This window comes from Cnephaeus nilssonii (genome assembly GCF_951640355.1).
Source record: "Cnephaeus nilssonii genome assembly, chromosome: 2".
Lineage (NCBI taxonomy): Eukaryota > Metazoa > Chordata > Mammalia > Chiroptera > Vespertilionidae > Cnephaeus > Cnephaeus nilssonii.
In genome coordinates, this window is record NC_137073.1 from 32,874,456 (window position 1) to 32,894,541 (window position 20,086).

Consider the following 20,086-nt stretch of genomic DNA (forward strand, 5'->3'; position numbering starts at 1 on the left):
GACCATCACTCCAACACACAAGATGGCTGTGCCCATGTGGTCAAAGATCCTGCCCCCATGTGGACACAAGATGGCCACCACAAGATGGCCTGCAGGAGAGGGCAGTTGGGAGTGACCCAGGCCTGCAGGGGAGAGCAGTTGGGGGGGACCAAGCCTGCAGGGGATGGCAGTTATGGGTGACCAGGCCTGCAGGGGAGAGCAGTTAGGGGTGACCAGGCCTGCAGTGGAGGGCAGTTAGGGGCAAACAGGCTGGCAGGGGAGCAGTTAGGCATCAATCAGGCTGGCAGGGGAGTGGTTAGGGGTTGGTCAGGCTGGCAGGTGGAAGTGGTTAGGGGCAATCAGGAAGGCTAGCAGGCGAGCAGTTGTGAGCCAGCAGTCCTAGATTGTGAGAGCGATGTCCGACTGCCCGTCTAAACATCCCTTGAGGGGTCCCAGATTGGAGAGGGTGCAGGCTGGGCTGAGGGGACCCCCCCCCCATGCACGAATTTCATGCACCGGGCCTCTAGTGATTATATAATGTGTGTGTGGGGGGGAACAACCACCATAAAGACATTGAGGAATATGAATATAGACTGTATATTCGACAAGAGGGAGTTGTTAAGTCTCATAAGTGTTATAATAATGTTGTGGATATGTAAAAGAATAGCATTGTTCTGAGGAGATGTGTGTTGAAATATTTAGGTGTGAAGAGTCAAGATGTCTGCAATTTACTTCAAATGGAAATAAATGGGGGGTGGGGTCTCTGTGTGGGGGAGGAAGATGGAGGGAGGAAGAAGGGAAACGTGGCAAAATGTTAAGAATTTTGAATCAGAGAAAGGATGTATAGGCAGTGACTATACTATGCTTTCACTTTTTTCCTGCAGTTCTGAAAATTTGGAGGCAAAAACCAAGAGAATGGTACACATAAAATTCAGGGTATTTGTTCTGGGGAGAAAGGTGGGCAGGATGACGGACAGCACGTTGTTGGTACTGTTCTAATTCTCATGCGGGTGCTGGGTCCATGGGTGTCCGTCGTAGTATGTATTAACCAGCTAGCAGACCATCAGGAGGGAATACCAACGAAGGAATAAAAATAAATGAATACTAAGCGCAATGTGGTATCCGGGACTGAACACTGACACATCAAAAGGACGTTAGTGGAAAAACTGATGAAATTTAATGTCTGTAGATTAATCACGTCGTATCAATCCATGTTAATTTCTTAGCTTTGACAAATGTGCCAAGGTTATGTGAGATGTTAATGTCCTACATGGGTCAAACGGTATTTGGGAACTCTGAATCTTTGAAATTCTTTGTAAATTAAAAATTATCTCAAAATAAAAGGTTAGAGCAATCCATCGATGGTTACATGCAGAGATCGACGGCAGAGCGATTGATGTGATTAGTGCATGAGGTCCCCTGGGGAGGGTAAGGGAGGAGGGAAGAGAGCATGTGTTCTCCCTGACAGTTCCCTCAGGCTTGGCTCTGTGCTCCCATCAATCCACCTCTCTTCCCTGGGTGGGTGGTGGGTGGTGGGTGGGCCACCACCTGCTGGGGCAGGTGCTCTGCACTCCTCCCTAGAGCCCAGCTGTCTGACCTCCAACTGCACACAAGGGGCTGAAACAGTGGCCAACAGGGGACTCTGGCTGGGGCCTCCCCTGTTGGGGCTACCAGGCCCTTGCACTATCCCCTCAGCTGCCAACAAGGGGATGCAAACCCCACATCTGCTGACACCCACCCACCAGAGACTGCCTGCAGATTTAGGGATGCCCTTTACTCCTCATCACGAGGCTGACCTCTAGGTGTTGATATCCCCGTTTTATAAATAAGCAAACTGAGGCTCAGAGGAGTCAAAGTGCCTGCCCAAAGCCACCAAGGATCATGGTCTGCAATCGGTGGCACTAGGACTCAAACCCAGGTTTCTCTGACTCCTAGGTTCTGCTTTCCTGTCTGAGATCAGCCCAGCACCTTCTGGAAGGGCTGTCTCACAAACTCTCCTGCAGCCCTGTGGCTTAACCTACGAGCCAGGTTGGGCAGGGCAGACACCCAGTTTTGTCATGGGGTCCATCCTAGACAGACAATCCTTGGGCCAGCCACATTCATGGCCTTTCCCAAGGGAAATACCCCCTTTCCTCTTTCTCTCTCTCTCTCTCTCTCTCTCTCTCTCTCTCTCTCTCTTCCCCTCCCTCCCTCCCTTTGCTTTGCCTCCTTTCCTCTCTTCTCCCTCCCTCCCAGGTCCCAGCTACACAGAGACAGGGACAGCACTGACCCAAGGCTGGCCAAGGCCCAGGCGGAACTGTGGCCACACAGGCCACACGCAGAATGCCATGCTCTCCGCATGATGAGCAGGGCATCTGCACCTCTCTTGGGAAAAGTGGACAAATTGGGGCAGTAGGCCACATAGGCTGGGGCAGGAGGGATGCACTCTCCTGCATCACCTGGCTGACTTTGAGGACACGTCCTCATGCTGTGCAGCAGCAGCAGCAGCCAACGGCTGCTCAAGGGAGAAACCTCGGCTGCCTCCAACCCTCACTACAGCTAACTACCAAGAACGGACATTCCCTGTGGGCTGCGATGGTTGTTTTTCAGTGACCTCTTTATTTATTGAGCACCTATGATGTGTCCAGCCCGAGCACCTATAATAATGCCTGACACATCATAGGCGCTCAATAAATAGAGAAATGAAGCTCTTTTTAATAAAAATATCTTTATTGATTTCAGAGAGGAAGGGAGAGGGAGAGATAGAAACATCAATGATGAGAGAGAATCATTGATCGGCTGCCTCCTGCACATCCCCTACGAGGGATCGAGCCCACAACCCAGGCATGTGCCCTTGACCAGAATCAAACCCGAGACTCTTCAGTCTGCAGGCCGACACTCTATCCACTGAGCCAACAGGCCAGGGCAAGAAACCAAGTTCTTAAGTGCCATACACTATTCTTAGATCTTTGTATGGATTCATTCACTTAATCCTTCCAATAACCCTATGATGCTCTATGAGTATCTCCATTTTACAGATGAGAAAGCTGAGGCGCAAAGAAGAAAAACCCTGCCTTAGGTTACACAGTGAGTGAGTGGGGGAGCCAGGATTTACCCTAGAGACCTAACCACCTTATAGTATATATAGCCTCTCTCTGTCCTGGCTGCAGGATGGCAGAGGAATTGTCTAAAACCCAGGCTCATTATCATGCTGCCTGCATATCAGGACCTTGTCTCCACATGTGAGGAGGGAAGAGATCTTCCTTCTATCCCACCCATGCTGCAGCTCCTCACTCTTCTGCACTTGCAACCCCGAGCCCACATTCCCAACTGCCTCCTTGAGCACCTTGGATTCTGCACTTCCCCAAAGAGCCTCTCCCTGGTCCCAGACCCCGCTCTCCCACACGGCTGCTCAAGGGAGAAACCTTGGCTGCCTCCAACCCTTGCTAGGCTGTCTGGCCCCACAGCCGTGCACGTGGCCCCCCATTAGCTGTCCTAATCCCTGGGGCCTGTGACTGTGTTTCTTTATATAGCAGAAGGGACTTTGCTGCTGTGACTAAGCTGAGGATCTTGGGGTGGGGAGATGACCCTGGATGATTCCAGTGGGCCCTAAATATAGGGTGAGGCAAAAGTAGGCTTACAGTTGTTCATATGGAAACTAAGACAGCAACGAATAAATAATACCAGGGTAAACTCTGTTTTGAGTACTCACAACTGTAGACCCACTTTTGCCCCACCCTGTATAGTCACTAGAGTCCTCATAAAGGAAGCAAGAAGGTCCAAAGCTGGCGAGAGGACAACGGAAGCAGAGGGCGGAGTCGTGCGCTTTGAAGATGGAGGAGGGGCCATGAATTTGAGTGGCCCCCAGAAGCTGGGAGACGAGAAAACAGTTCCTGCTTAGAGCCTCCGGAAGGAACCTGCCTGCCGATGCCCCGGCTGTGGCCCTGCTGTAAGGCTAATTTCAGGCTTCTCACCTCTACAACAGTAAGGCAGTAAGCCTGTGTTGCTTTAAGCCACTACGTTTGAGGAATTCATTACAGCAGCCACAGGAACCCTGTATCCCCTTTCCTCCATCCACAAATCCAGGTGGTCTCCGTGACAAGCCACTTTCTTTCTTTTTTCCTTTTTATTTGTTAATCCTCACCGGAGGATATTTTTCCGTTGAAGGAAGGAGGAGAGACACAGAGAGAGAAACATCAATGTGAGAGAGACACATCCAGTGGTTGTCTTCTGCACGCGCCCTAACCAGGGCCGGGGGTGGAGCCTGAGGTATGTGCCTTTGACCGCAATGGAACCTGGGACCCGTCAGTCTGCAGGCCGACGCTCTATCCACGGAGCCAAACCGGCGAGGGCGACAAGCCACTTTCCCAGGGAAACTTCCCACACGTCCAGCCCATGGATCAGTTGACTCTGACATCTCACTGTGGCAAGAACGTCTCGCCTGGCCTCCCCAAATCCACTCTCTGCTCTGCAAGCCAGGTTGATCTTTCTAAACAGTCTACCTGACCATGCCATTCCCTTGCTTAAAGCCTGCCGAGGGCTGCTGTCCACCTGACAAATCCATCCTCCTCCCCCTGGCACACAAGACCCTCTGCTGGTACCACTCTTCCGGTTGGTCACCCAGGTAGTATGTTTTGCCGGCCATTCCCCGGGTCCCCACCGGAGAGGTCATGGGAAATCTGCGGTTTCATGGAATGGATAATGGACCCTGAAGGGGGACCTTCTTTTCCTGCCCCGCCCTGTGTGGCATCTATGATCATGTATGGGGGGTACCTATAAAGGACAATTTTTCCTCTCGGGCCCAAGACTGGGTCCTGCTAAGAAGCCACAACTGCTCAGGGCCTGATCCCAATATCCCAGCAAGATGCTCAGCCAAGTCTCACGGCTGTGGGGTCTTTATGGCCACAAGGAGAGAAGGCTCTCCCCTGGGGAGAAATGGGCTTCTTTCCCATCGGGCTTCAGGACACTGCCCACTCCTCCCTGACCAGCTGACCAGCCCCTCCTCATCTTCCCAACCCATGAACACCGAAGGCACCAGGACTCCGGCTCTGACTTGACTCACTTCCAGTGATCTCATTCTCTGTTAGGCCTTTAAAAACCAGCAATGTGCTCATGACTCCCCAAATTATACAGCAAGCCCAGTCTGCTCCCTGAGCCCCGACTTGTGCAAGGACCTACTACTAGATGACACCCCAGAGTTAACAGCCACAGAATGAGCCCTGACATTGCAGTCTCCCCACTGGGTCCTCCTTTCCTTCCAGCTCAGCCCAAATCCCGGAGGTCAAACTCCTCTCTCTCACAGCGACATCAGCAAGTTCTACTGGCTTTCGCTACAAATATACCTGGAGCCAACGACTCCCCACTGGGCCTCCCGCCTTCCTTTTCTCCCCGATTCCATCTGTCCTCCCCCAGCAGTCAGAGCAATCCTGTTAAAGTCTAAATCGGATTCTTTCTTCTGTTCAGAAGCCTGCACCGGCTCCCAGCTCACTCGGAACAAAAGGCAGCATTCTTACCCAGCTCCACACAACCTGCCTCCCCTCCCATTTCCTACCACGTCCCGCATCTCCTTCCTCCAACACCCTGGCGGGTGATCTCAGGGCCTTTGCGGGTGTTCTTTGCCTGCAGTGATCATCTTGTCCCTGCTCCCCAGCTCACTACCGCCCCCTTCAGGCCTTTCCTGGACACCTACCCATCTGTTGTAACTCCCTAAAAATAAACACCACCTCTCTCAGGGCTTCTCTGCTTCTCCTTAGCTTTATACTTCACACACTGGTTATTCTCTGCATCCACACCAAGATGTAGGCTCCGAAAGGCAGATTGTGGATTTTTAAAGTCAGTGTTGATGAAATGTCCAGCACCCAGCCCAGTGCCTGACCACAGACACCTGGGAACTGTTCATGGACGAAATCACTGCACCTGAGCTCCCAAAGCCCGGAAGGGCCCCTCTGCAGGCTGTGCTGTCCTGGTCCCCGTGCCTGGGAGCCCCCGCCCTCCCCGCTCCCCTCACCAATTGGAGGCAGCCGGCCAATTCTGGCCTCTTTTGTTACAACACCCCTCCCGAGGCGGAAAGATCCAGTCCACCCAGCAAACGCCCAGTGCTGAGCCCCGCCCCCACTTCTGTGGCTCAAAGAGGCATTTATCCGGCAGCAGGAGCTTCTGTTCAGCAGGCAGTGCCTGGTGACCCCTCCAGCTGATCTCCTTCCAGCCCAAATAAAGGCACCGGTTGTTCCTGTCGTCTTGGGTGGTCCCGGATGGGGACATGGTTTCAGTGAGGTTTTCTGGAATGTTGCACCAGAGTCAGAAGCCCCCTTCTGGGGCCCATGGAGGCCCCCGTTTAACAATCTCTGGGGAACTCGGAGGTTCCCCTCCCCCACCTGGCAGGGCTGGGGCCACCGACCAACCCAAGGGCAGGATGGGGCTGCAGTGACCCAGCTGAGCCCCCACAGGCCAGGAAGCGGGTGGGGCCTCCTGACATCACATCCTTCCAGCGCCCACTGCGCAGCCTCTCCGGGAAGAAAGGAGGCAGCCGGCCAACTCTGGGCCTGGCAGCCGGGCGTCTGTCTGCCCACAAAGGCCTCCAGGCCCCGCCCCGCAGATGCCAGCTCCTCCGGGGAAGGCAGAGGAAGATCATTCCTGGAGCCTAATTAACAAAGAAGAGCAGAGATAATTAAGTGGAAAAACATGTGGCTGGCGCTGGAGTTGTGATATCTTTAGAAACTTGAGAAAGAAGGTTTTATTTTGAGTTCTCAAGAGCCTGACAGATGTAAGGGTGGAGAGAAGGTGGGGAAGGAGAAGCCGGAGGAGCGAGCGTGTGACGGGGCAGAGAGCGGTGCAGGGAGGGGGGGGAAGGTCACCACCAAGGGCATTACTGCTCCAGGGAGCCTCAAGGCCCCGAGGCAAGAAGGCTATTTATCTGAGATCACAGACAGCAAGTTCACTTGTCCGAGAGCAGATAGTTAGTGAACTTACCCAAGATTACAGACAGTTAACTTATCTAAGGTCATATGCGGCTCAGAAGTGGTGGGGCCGGTTCCTGAAGGGGCAGACAGGGGACCCGTTCCCGCCCCGGTTCAGGCCCCCACCAAACGCCCTCAGCTGATGGCAGCGCCTCGCTGGCAGCCAAGGCCCAGCTCGGGGCGTCTTCCCGGGAAGCCCACTCCACACAGCACCTGCTGAAGGACAGACCCCATGGAGGAGAGGGGCCCAGGAGGGGCGCCCATGGGGACAATGATAGATGTCACCCCATGTGAGAGGCTCCCTGAAAATGGGGCCGTGGCCCTTCACCCGGGGAACTGGGCCTCAGGCTGTGCTGGGGGTGGTAGTGAAGTGAGTGAAGTAGAATTATCTCCCTTCCTCAGCAGAATGTAATTTTACGCTGTAGTTCCTTAAATTAAAACGCAAGTCGAGTTTATGAAACAGACCCTGTGAGGACTTCCTAGATCAGGGGTCCTCAAACTTTTTAAACAGGGGGCCAGTTCACTGTCCCTCAGACCGTTGGAGGGCCGGACTATAGTTTAAAAACAACTATGAACAAATTCCTATGCACACTGCACATATCTTATTTTGAAGTAACAAAAACAAAAACCCGGCAAAAACACCCGCATGTGGCCCGCGGGCCGTAGTTTGAGGACGCCTGGCCTAGGTAAAGCTGGGGCGGCCAAGAACTCCGGCCCTGGCTCACAGAGGCGCTCGGCTCCGGCTTCGGGGACATCAGCGCAAGAGCTTGCCAAGGCCGGGTCTGCAGGGCCCGGTCCACACTGCAAGGCCAGGCCTTCCAGGCCCTCCGCGCTCTGGCCTGGCCGCCTGCCCGCTTCGCCACCTCCTGCTCCGGACGGACGGGCCATTCCCCCCTCCTCGCCCTGGCTGTGTGCTCCAGGTGGCCCTGCTGTGGGGCTCTTTCCATTTCACACGCAGGAAACCGAAGCCCAGGCAGGCAACCGGACTTGGAGTCAGACCGGAAGTCGGCGGCTCTGCTGTGTCTCTGGGGCCGCCTGCGCTGGGTGCCCAGGGGCTGCTCAGCCCGGAGTTCCCTCACAAGGGCAGGGTGGGCAGGACGACAGGAGAGGAAGCTGGGGCAGGGCAGCTGGGCCTGTAACGGGTTACCATTTGGTTCCCAGACCAGAGAGGAGCTGTGGGGAAGCTTGGAGCTGAGCAGCCAAGAGAAGGAATGCGGTGTGGGTCGGGGGAGGCCCCTCACTCCGCACCCTCCCTGGTTCCCTTTCTCACCAGGCCGGTGGGAGCTGCCCTAAGAAGCCGGCCCCCCCTCTCCCGCAGTGCGCCCGGTGGGGAGCGGCCTCTTTGGGGGGTGGACACGCAAACTTCCGCTCAAATGCTTCCCTCCAGCATCAGGGAATTCCCTTCCAAGGCTTTTTAAAAAGCCACCATTACTTGAGGATAGTTCTAGAATGTTCTTCTTTGATCCCTCTGGTGTTGCCCAGAAGGACTCAGCTCTTCTTATCCGAAAACCCCTCCACTTCCTTTCCTTGGGCTTCAGCTTCCCCTGTCCCTTCAAAGGCTCTTTTCCTTCAAGGTCTCTTGGAGGTCGCAGTACTCTGGGCTTGACCCTGGGCCCTCCTCTACCACCTTCATACCGGACCGGGCCCAGCCCCATCGACACCCTGCCGGCTCTAAGCACCACTCAGGACCCGCCAACTTCACATTTGTCCCTGCGTGTCCCTTAGGCCTGCAGACCAAGCCTTGAGTACCACGATCACCCTTCCAGAACCTTCCCCCCTCCCTTCCCACACCCTACTGCTACATCTAGACCCAACTCCACCCACCTCTGGGTCCTGCAGCCACTGCCCGACCTCACTGCACAGAGTTTAGCCTTCTATAGTCCACCCATTCTGACTGGACTGTCCTCATCCTCACTGTGATCCAGTTCCGTAACTGAAATACAGACGGGCTCCCGACGGCACGCGTCTAGCAGGACCCCCCGGATTTGTGGATCCAACTGCCTGACCTGCCTGTCTACTTGGGGGTTAAACTTGCCCACTACTCAGATCTTGCCCCCTATCCTTTTCCAGTTGTTCAGGACAAAATCTTGATGTTTTGGGGGTTCAAAATGAATCCCCCCTCGATGTGCCTCTGTGGTATGCAGATTGTTTTGAGCTAAAGGCAATGACTTCTGCCCTAGCCAGTTTGGCTCAGTGGACAGAGCGTCAGACTGGGGACTGAAGGGTCCCAGGTTTGATGCCGGTCAGAGGCACATGCCCAGGTTGTGGGTTCGATCCCAAGTAGGGAGCGTGCAGGAGGCAGCTGATCAATGGTTCTCTCTCATCATTGATGTTTCTATCTCTCTCTCCCTCTCCTTTCCTCCCTGAAATAAATAAAAGTATATTAAAAATAATAATAAAGGCAATTACTTATTTTGACCTATCTACAGGACAGCGCAAACTTGTGTTTACTAAATGTCTGCTCTTATTCTCCTGCAATGACCCTTTGGAGCCCCCAAGGTGCATTTCCTCATCCCTGGCTCAGGATGTCTTATATACCTCAGCCCCCCCCTTTCTATTCCGAACCTCTCCTGCATGTGGGGCCTCTGACTCTCTCCTGTATGCAGGGTTCCCACACATATGCATGTATTAAATTTGGTTTTATCCTCATGCTAATATGTCTCATGTCTATTTGATTACTAGACCAGCCAGAAGAACCTCGAGGGCAGAGGCAAGTCTGTTCCTCCCCCACAATGTCAACTTTGTCCTCTCTTTTCCTCACACTCACACCCACAGCATCAGCAACCTTGTCGGCTCTACTTTCAAAATATGTCCAGGGCCCCAGGGCCTTCCATCGACTGGCCCCACCCCCTGGATGTTTTGACCTGGATTTCTACTTGGCTTATACCCTCACTTCTTAACAGACAATCCTATCTCTGTTGTAGTTGTCTCCATGGCACTAGTCACTATTGGATAAAACTGCCTCTTCTTATTTATGTCTCCCTCACTAGACTATAAGCACCACAAGAGGAGATTTTTGTATATTTTGTATTCCTATATCTTGCTCGACACAGAGCAGACACTCAATAAATTTCTGTTGTATAAATGAACCCAAAGGATTGTGAGCCTAAAGGGTTAGATAGGTAGGACCAATGTTACAGATGCTGGCAGCCAGAAGGGGGCAGCAAAGAGCCACCCAGTGTAGATGAAAGATGAAGGCGGGGAGATCCCGAGTGCGTGCTGAGTGACCTCCAGCAGGTTCCTTTATCTCTTGGAGTCTCAGTTTCTTCCTTTAAGACAAGTTATTGGGATAGATCACTTGTGCTGGTATGGGGAGTCCTGGTAATGGACAGATCATGATGTGGATATTAGGTTTCCATAGTGTGAGGGGTGTCTCAATGTCCACAGTTGGGGGACAGGGTAGTTGACTCTGATGCAGCTTGATGAGGGAATATTATAAAGTTTTAAAGACCTGAGGCCAGCCCCGCTGGGTGTGGCTCAGTGGTTGACATCAACCTATGAACCAGGACGTCAGAGTTTGATTCCCAGTCAGGGCATACGCCTGGGTTGCAGGCTCAATCCTCACTGGGGGGGTGTGCAGGAGGCAGCCAATCAGTGATTCTCATCATTGATGTTTCTCTCTCCCTCTCCCTTCCTCTCTGAAATCAATAAAAATATATTTTTAAAAATAAAAATAAATAAAGACATGGGGCCCTAGCCAGTGTTAGAGTGTCAGCCTGGGCACAGAAGAGTTGCAGGTTTGATTCCCGGTCAAGGGCACATGCAGGAGGCAATCAATCGATCTCTCTCTCTCTCTCTCTCTCTCTCTCTCCCTCTTCCCCTTCCTCCCTCTCTAAAAATCAGCAAGGAAAATACCTTCCGGTGAGGATTAACAACAACAACAAAACAACAAAAAAGACATGGGGAAATACTTATGTTTTAAGTTTGTGTGTATGTAAATTTCAGAGAAAGAACAACAGGGAGATGTAAAATTAATAACCTTGTGGAAAAATCTGGAAGAAACGTATCATCATAAAAATGGACAGCCATGGCCAGTTAGATGTTTGTGTTTTCAGATTCTTTAGCATGGGCGTGTATTTGCGAGTCCCTTTAGGTTTTTATGACCCACCAGGAGAATGTGCTGTGGCTATGACTACACCTGCTCCCTGGCAGAGCCTCTCCTTCCTTAGTCACTGCTTCTGCCCAACATATCCCCAACAGCGTCCTCTGCTGGCCCAGGTTTTCCAGGTCCCAGCCCGTCTGGGTTTTCAGAGAGATCGCCTGGACTTGAGTACAGAGGGTGATGCCAGGTTCACCCAGAGCCCCTTCCACAGCAAACAACCCTGCCGTGCTCTGTGCGTGTGCCTGCCGGGTGCCCAGTGATCTGTGGCCCCTGGTGCACATCTGTTCCTGGGAGCTGGATGCCTGGGAGGACAGAGGCATCCCTAGCCACCCACCTCTCTGGCCCCTGGCCCAGTCTCCTTCCTTGAACTCGGTGTTACTGCAGGCAGGTGGGCTACCCATGTTGTGTACCTCTCCAGGCCTCACTGGCGTGGGCTCCTGAGGTCAGGCCTGTGTTACCTCGGCTCCTTGAGGTTAGGCGAGAGCTCCCTCTAGTATAAGTGGGGGCCTGGCCCTACCACCCCTCTGCCGTCCCAGCTCCTCCAGCCTGCATGCCCATTCCCCAGGGGTCCCATGAAGCCCCTGGCCCACAGCGGGTCCCATGAAGCCCCTGGTCCACAGCTCCCGACTGGAGGCCTGAGAGCCCTCCCATGCTCAGTCCAAGCCTTCTTTCTCTCTAGCCGGGAGCCTACCACCACTCAGCATGAGCTGGAAAGGCGACCAGACACCAGTGGGGAAACGCAGGCCCTGCGGGCAGATGTGTGCCCATTGGGACAATGCTAATGGCCCTGTGGGGTCATCTCTTTGGTCTCAGTGCAAAACTGGCCCGGGAATGGCCATGCCCTCGCCCCACTCTGGGCCAGCCCACCATTCCAGGCCACACTGTCCAAGCCCCAGATTTAATGACCAATTTATTTTCAAAGCATAGTTTCCTTCCTTACGATTCATCTTCTCAGGAAAGGCCTCTCTGGGAGCCTCCAATAAATGAAGGAAAATCTGAGAGCCACCCTTCAAAGGGTCCCTCCCTACCTAGGGAAGCTCCCCTCCTTCCCAAGCCTCATCCCCCAGCACCTCATTTCCGCCCTCCCCAAGCACGCGTCATGTCCAACCCTCTGCAGTGTGGTAGTGGCTGCAGAGGTGGGCTTCATGGAAGGTTCCAGGCCCTTGGGGTGGGGGCAGTGCTCAATGGGTAGGAACAAGGGGCATCTCTCCAATCACCTGGGTGGACAATTGTCCATGGATATCTTCTGCGCACCAGTGTTGACACATGACATTCAAGTCTTGACGGGCCCCCCCCACCCCGCGCTCCTAATTTCTTGGCACTAAGGAATCCTCTGAAACTTGGACAGGAGTCTGGGGAAAAGGGGGTCCTAGATAGACTCAGATGAAGTTTCTGCCACTATGTAATGGTGGGTTTTGGTAGAAATCTAGTTCAATTTTAGAAGAATAAAAAAGAAAGTTCCTATCATACACTTCTGAGTTAGCCGACTAAGGTTCACTCCGTATTTTTAGACAAAAGAGAAAGGAAAAGTCACCAAGTCTCCACTGTGCCAGGATAAGGGCTGCCTCTTTGTCAGGACACACCATACCCTCCAGCGGAATGGGCTGCATCCCTTACTGGTGCCCTAGCCATGTCCCCTGGGTACCGCTGAACCCTGTGCCAGCACCACACACTGTTCTGCTCACCTCCAAGGCCCAGGCCAGTGTTACCTCCTCCAGGGAGCCTTCCAGAGCCTCTGCAATAACAGTAACTGCCACCCCCACTGGCTGAGCGCTTTCCCACAGCAGGTCCAGGGCTGACGGCTTTACAAATACTCATTTTGAGTGACAGGACAAAGCCCCCCAGGGCAGCAGAGTGAAACTGGCCTCCGGAGCTCACCCACCACTGCCCACCATTTGTCCAATTCAGATCACCTGGGAAGCGGGTGTGACTATCTCCATCAGACAGATGAGGAAGCGTAGGCGCAGGATGTGCAGTAATGAGCCCAGTCACACGGCTAGGAAAGGGTGCAGGGATTCGAACTGGGTCTCTCTGAACACCAGCCTGTGCTTTCCATGCTGACATGCTGCCCAGAGATCACCAGCTATCCCTCCACATGCCCAGGGCCCCAGCGAACGTTCGCCTCCCCGAGACCTGAGGTCCTGCTCCATCATCACCCCCTGATGCTGGCCTGTGTCGGGCTTCAGTGATTTTCTCATGGAAGATTTGGAACAGCCCTTTCTGGGGCAGGAACAGCACTCAGTGACCTCCAGTGAACCCTCGGTCTCCTGTGAGCCTGGACACCTTCCCAGCCCAGCATGACAAGTGGCATGAGTAGGCTTGGAGCTGGCCTGCAAGCCAGTCTGCCTGGCCCCTCCAGGCTGCCACCCAGTCCGGCGTGCCAATGCCTGGAAAGGTGCTGGCAGTTCCATCCCTGAGGGCTGGGGCCAGGGCCATTTTCCACCTCCTCTTCCAGGCAGCCTGCCATCTCCTCCCACACCATGTGGGCGATAAAGTATTTCCAAGGCCTTTCCCTGTACATAGGGGAGGCAAAGGGAAGGCCGATGGGTAGGTGGGCAGGCAGACTGGCACAGTGGACGGGGGTTGATGGCTGAGGTTCAAGAAGCTGCTCAAACAGCAAGAGGAGCTGCAAGCTTTCCTAGTTGGAGGGTAAGCCCTGGTCGGTGAAAGCGTTCACCCCCGGAAGGACCCAGGAGCTCTGTGGTCTGAGTGACGGCTGCTGGCTGACCCTCTGCCCCAAGTGTTTCCCTCTAAAGCCTGACACGTCACTATGCGGTGACTGCTCTGAATTACGTACCACCTGCCCGTGACCATGGCCTCCTGACAGAATGCAGGGAGCCAGGCTCGGAGCCCACAGTTCCCTCACTCCAGGTGCGCCACCCCAGGCAAGTCCCTGAGGCTCCCACCATCCATAAGCAGGGAACAGAAAAAGGTGCCAGTGCAAAGCGCCGAACTCACAGCCCAGCACACACCAGGCGTCATGACTTCTCTTTGCTGCTTTCCAAACTCATTTAAAATGTACATGCCCCTTTCAGTCCTCCAAGGGGACCCTTTCTGCTGGGGAGGAGGGGCTGGGAGCAGAGGGGAGGCCGAGGGGAGGCCGAGGGGAGGCCGAGGGGTGCCTCACTACATTTCTAGTCTCCATCAGCAGAGGGAGGCTTGGCCATGCTTCCTGCTGCTGCTTATGGGATCGGGCCCAGCACTGACACCAACGTGGGCTGAAACCCAGGTCGGGGCCGGCCGCGGCAGGAAGCTGACTCAGGGGCACCGGCACTGATGTCTATCAGCCCTGGAGCCAGGCGAGTGAGCCACAGGCTGCCAACCACAGTCCTGGAGCAGGGCAGGTCCTGGAGGGCCAGGCAGCCGGGGGGTGGGGGTGGGGTGGGGGGGTGGGGGGGGGCTGGTGGTGCCAGGGAAGGTGTGTTCTGGTTCCCAGGGCCAATGAGAAGGGAGCTGTGTGCCCAGGTGGTGTGGGTCAGTGGCTGAATGTCGACCTATGAACCAGGAGGTCAGGGTTCAATTCCCGGTCAGGGCACATGCCCAGGTGGCGGGCTTGATCCCTAGTAGGGAGTGTGCAGGAGGCAGCTGATGAATGATTCTCTCTCCTCATTGATGTTTCTATCTCTCTCCTTCTCCCTTCCTCTGTGAAATCAATCCTATCTAATAAAGAGGGAATATGCTAATTGACTGCCCCGCCCTCAAAGATGGCGGCGCCCAGTCCCCTCAGCCCCGTGGGGGTGCTTGCCTCTGGAGTCCCCCAGTTCCCTCAGCCCCCCAGCCGCCCAGGGCTGGCCCGAGGTGCAGGCAAGCCTCAGATGGCAGCTGCCCAGCTGCCCAGGGCTGGCCCAAGGTGCAGGCAAGCCTTGGATGGTGGCTACCCAGCTGCCCAGGGTCGGCCTGAGGTGCAGGCAAGCCTCAGATGGTGGCTACCCAGCCGCCCAGGGTCGGCCTGAGGTGCAGGCAAGCCTCAGATGGTGGCTGCCCAGCCGATGCCCAAGGCGCAGGCAAGCCTCAGATGGCGGCTGCCCAGCCGCCCAGGGCCACCCAAGGCTCAGGTAACCAGGCTGGCTGAGGCTTGCGCTGCTGGCAATGGCAGCAGCAGAGGTGTAATGGGGCATCGCCTTCCCCTGATGCCGGGTTACCTCCTGCCCCTGAGGACTCTCGGACTGTGAGAGGGGGCAGGCCGGGCTGAGGGACCCCGCTCCAGTGCATGAATTTTTATGCACCGGGCCTCTAGTAAAAATATATTTAAAAAAAACAAAAAGCTTAAAAAGAGAAAGGAGCTGTGCAAGTCCATAGGCCTATGATGTTCTCATGAGCATTTGAGCATTCATGTACCTGCCCTGCCGTCCCCAGCCTGCTTCCTGGGGAGCCACTCACTTCCACTGTGGGCATCTGAATCAGGGCGCCCCTGGTTCCACCTCTCCAAGAGGATGGGCCTTAAGGCCACCTGCTCGGCGTGGGAGGCGGCACATCGCTGAAACCCTGAGCTGTTTCCCCCGCGTCCGGCTCTCGCACCTAACTCATAGGCCCGAGGAGTACACGCGATGCCTCCTCCGTGTTCACCGCTGAAACCCGCGTGCCTACAGCACAGCTGGCCCTAGGAGGGCCTTGGAAACATGTGTAAGATGAGCCCCCATGAGGTGGGCCTGACACCCAATCATCTTTGGTCAGGGCCACCACGGCTGCATTTTACTACCACTTCCCCCATCTCCACCTTAGTAACTTCATCTTGCCGTTTCCACACCTCCGAGAGCTCAGGGAGCTGGGTTCCCGACCAAACACCTCCTTTCCCTCCCCTCTCCAAGTCTTGGCTTCTCCGGAGGCCCAACTGGAGCCTTCCTTTCCAGGAAACCTTCCCCAGTCACCCCCACGCTCGCTTCCCTTCCTGGGGCGTCCCTGCAGCCTGACAGCGGCTGCCACATCACCACGCCCTCAGGAAGTCTGGCCCCCTCCAGTTCGATGGCCTCCTGACCCTTCCCCAGAAGCCCACCGAGCCAGGCCTGGGCGCAGGGGGCGAATGGCTCCCGGGAGCAGGGGCCAATGCCAGGCCGGTGGGAGCCACGCGCTGTGTCCAGGACTGTGAACCAGACTCCCGGGCGGCAGGCTTCCTCTGATGCAGGCCTGCTGTGGCGGCTCACCCATTCCCGGCACAGCCGTGCAGCCCCCCCACGGACACAGGCCGGCTGGTCTTCACGCCCGCAGCGGCTTCTGGGGTGGGCGTGGTGTGGGGGGAGATGGCAGGGCTCCCCCTGTCTCTCCACACACAGGCCCTGGCCAGCCCGGAGTGCTCACTGCCACGCCCTCCGAGGTTGGAAACCCCGGCCACCAACCTCAGCTGCTCACCAAAGGCGACCAGGGCCCTCCCACGAGGAGTGAGGGGCACGGACCCAGCCCTCCCTCCGGAACCCCGGCTGGGCAAAGCTTAAGAGTCACAGGTCTACCCACTCCCCCTTCCTCTGCCTCAGGTTCCAGCCTGGCCTTCCTCCTGCCTCCTGGAATGGTGCCAGGGGAGGTGGGAGAACAGAAGGGCAGGGGCCTGGCTCCTGCGTCAGGCCCCCCCACCTGTGTCCCACAGTTAGCCTGGCTCCCGCCGCTGGCCCCAGCACCATGGCCGGCCCCCCATGCCAAGCAGCGCCCCCCCCCCCCCCCCCGACAGCCGATGCCTCTTACCAGGCTTTGGGATGAGTCCTTGGAAAGGCCTGGAAGAGAAGCAGAGAGGGGAGTGTCAGGGGAGGGGCTGGGAGCTCATTAGGAATGCTTGGGGCACATCTAAGACCTACTGCGTCAGAATCTGCCATTTGAACAAGATGGGCAGTGATTCGTGTGCACGGGACACTGCGCAGAAGACGGTGACCAGGGTCTCCTGCTGGCTCTGCCCTGGATGGCTGTGACCTTGGGCAACAAGTTGTCCCTGTTTCCTCCCCTCTGAAGTGGGCCTGATGCCTCTCCCAGGGGCTAGGAGTGCAGTGGGCAGGTAGAAGGTACCCATGAAGGCCGTGCCTGCTATAGTGGTTATGATGTGGTGGCTGGTCTCACCTCTGGGGGCCCTCTGAACCCCGGTTGGCCTGCAGTCCTCCCCCCAACCCCCAGGACCCAGGTTGACACTGGGACAGCTGCACCGTCCTGCAGGGAGGGCAGGACCAACCGGAAGAAAGGCCAAGGGTCCCCTGTGCAAGCCCCCACCCACACTACCATTGCCTCCTCACCCGGCCTCTTCCCCCAGTACCTGGTGACTGTGAACTTGATCTTGTCAGCCACTGCGAGGATTCTCTCCAGGTTTTGGGAACCAAAGGTGCAGGGCTTTCGGAACGGGATTCCCGGGGGCAGCCCCTCAATGATCACCGAGCCGGGGTTACTCTTGATGCGCTTGTAGGGGACCTGGACCGGGTACTTGATGCCCAAGGCTTCCCCTGTGGATGATGGACGGAAGAAGTGTCATTAGGAGCCAGAGGCACTGCTGGTGTGAGAATGGAGGTGTGTGTGTGGGTGCTTCGTGTGAAAGAAATCTGTCACTTAGTACCAAGGAAAGGCACAATCAGTGGGGGACTGGGAGGGAGGGGGCCTCGGGGGCCAGGTGTGTGAGTCTGTGCCTGGGCTGAGGAGCGGGCAGGGGACGTGTAGCTGAGGCTGCTGGGGAGAGGGCGGTGGCTAACAATTCTCACCCGAGAATCTGAAAGCCCACCTAGAGGATGTACCTTGTGGGCACAGCTGCCCTTCCCACAATGCCTGACCCTCCATCAGCTCCAGGGCTCTGCCTCCCCCTGGTCCAGGCCTGGCCTGGCCTGAGAGGGCAGATGGCATTTGGGAGCAAGGAAAGCCGCTTGAGGCCAGCCAGGGCGCAGCTCAGAGCTCTGGGGAGGGCCGTGACATTTCCATCGCAGTGACAGTGCTTCGTCTGACAGCAGTCCCAGGGGCAGTCCTGGGGTGAGGAGGTGGAACTGCTGCCCCACGAGGCACTGCCCGGCTGGTCCTGCCATGGTTCTTGCCCACGGGGACCACGGACCAGGTGCAGGCACCGGAGCCCTGGATGCTGTGAGGCTGACTTGAACGTTCATGGCTCCCCCAGACTTAGATGGGTCCAGCTGGAGATCCACGCGGATGGAGGTCTGGGCTCACGGGCCACCCTGAGGGGCTGGCTGAGAGCATCATCCTCAGTGCCACAGGATGCCCCTTACGAGACCCACGGCAGCAATCTCCATGTGTCTTGCCCTAGAAAGAACAGCTGCGCCATACACTAGTTTTTATCTCACGGGCACTGAGAATGGCAGGACTTGCCTCATTTCCCTTTTTGCTCGGACGCCTAGGAAACGCAGAGCCTGATGAGTGCCCTGCCTCTAGCAAGTCTTCACGTCCCCTGTGGATCCGTGCCACGGCGTCAGCCTGCTTAGTTTTATTCGATGGAGATGGAATTCACACACCATAAAATGTACCATTTTGAAGTGCACCATCCAGTGGTCTTTAATATACTCATGAGGCTGTGAAATTATCTCCACTGTCCAATTCCAGGACATCTTCATCGCTCCAGAAAGAAATCCCGTGCCCATCAGCAGTCACTCCCCTTGCCCCCTCTCCCCAGGCCCTGGCAGCCACTCACCTACTTTCGATCTCTATGGATTTCCAGTCTACTTTTACTTCTTCATCTTGACTTTGTGGCTCACTAGTTTATATGCTATTACAAAGAGATCCTCTTTTGAAATAAAGGAAATTCAGACAGAAAGGAAAATTTATACCCATAACCCACGAATGGGAACACTGCCATCTCCACATATCCTCTCGCCACCAAACGGCTCTTGCCACAGTGACCGGTGGCCTCCACGTTGCAAACCCTGTGGACACTTGCACTCTTTCGGCAAAATCCAACACAGATGCCCACTTCCTCCTCGAGGCCTTCTCCTGGGTGTCCATGACCCCGCACGTCCCTGGTTTCCCCTCGTTCTGGCCACGCCCCCTCCTCCTAGACCTGACTTCTAAGCACAGCCCTCCTGGCCTTCAATCTGGTTCCTCTTTTGCCTCCTTTGCACCCCCTGCCGTGTCTCCTCTACTCCCATGCCCTATTTTGTTTTAAAGATACAAGTGTCTTTAAACACTTTTTTCTTCTTCTTTTTTTAAAAAAATATGCTTTTATTGATTTTAGAGAGGGAGAGGGAGAGAGAAACAATAATTGGCTGCCTCCTGCACGCCCCCTACTGGGGATGGAGACCACAACCTAGGCATGTGCCCTGACTGGGAATCAAATTGGTGACCTCTCGGTGTATGGGATAACCCTCAACCCACTGAGCCACATCAGCCAGGGCCCAGGACCTAATTTCTGGTTCCAATCCAGATACCCTTCTGAACAGCAGACTTCCTCTCCACTCACTCCTCAAACGTAACGTCCCAAATGGAACCCATTACTTCCTCCCTAACTCCTCCCCTCAGTGACGGCACTGCCCCTTCTCCCTGACAGCTTGGGTATCCACCTGTCTCTGGGGTGCCATGTGCTCTAACCACTCCCCTGCCCCCCGCCCCCCCCCCCCCACCCCATCATGGTGGCAGATCCAGGAACCCAATGAGCATGTGGCATTTCCCTGCCACAGAGATTGGGTAAGGAATGGACATATGACTCCATAGGGACCAATGAGAAACAAGAGGAGAGCTCAGGGAATTCTGGGAAAGAAACAACCTGGCTCTCTTGAGAAAGCCTATGGAAGAGCCAGCCCTCGCCTTCCTTCCAGACTGTGCGGAGGGGATGTCTGAACCCGCTGCGGCCATTCTGCCAACAAGCAGGAAGCCAGCCTGAGATGCTGCTGACACTGTGGGAAGACACCAAGGGTACTCCTGGGCTGCTGGATCCAGCTGACCCTGAAGGCCATCCCTCTGCTGGACCTCCCATGCTATGAGTTTGGGCTGATTGTACGGTCCAAAGAGAGCTGCACCGATTTTCCTCCCATCCCACATGCTCCTCTTACCGTGTAACCTCTACACTCCCCCACAGAGGACTGGGGATGGGACTTTGTAACCGCCTCAGCCTGTACAATACAACAGAGGTGACACTGCACGACCTCTGAGGCTGGGTCATAAAAGGCAA

General features: G+C 55.6%; 1 protein-coding gene across 6 annotated transcripts in view; it reads right to left on the reverse strand.

Annotated features, from left to right (window-relative positions):
• The window catches only part of GTF2IRD1 (GTF2I repeat domain containing 1), a 103,367-nt gene that overhangs the window by 14,296 nt on the left and 68,985 nt on the right, over positions 1 to 20,086 (reverse strand). For all 6 annotated transcript variants that reach the window (XM_079786687.1, XM_079786690.1, XM_079786692.1 and 3 more), the window contains exons 20-21: positions 17,246 to 17,429; positions 16,690 to 16,718 (exon numbers count right to left, since the gene is read on the reverse strand). In XM_079786687.1, the coding sequence (XP_079642813.1) occupies positions 16,690 to 16,718; positions 17,246 to 17,429 (213 nt within the window). The remainder of the gene's footprint in view (positions 1 to 16,689; positions 16,719 to 17,245; positions 17,430 to 20,086) is intronic.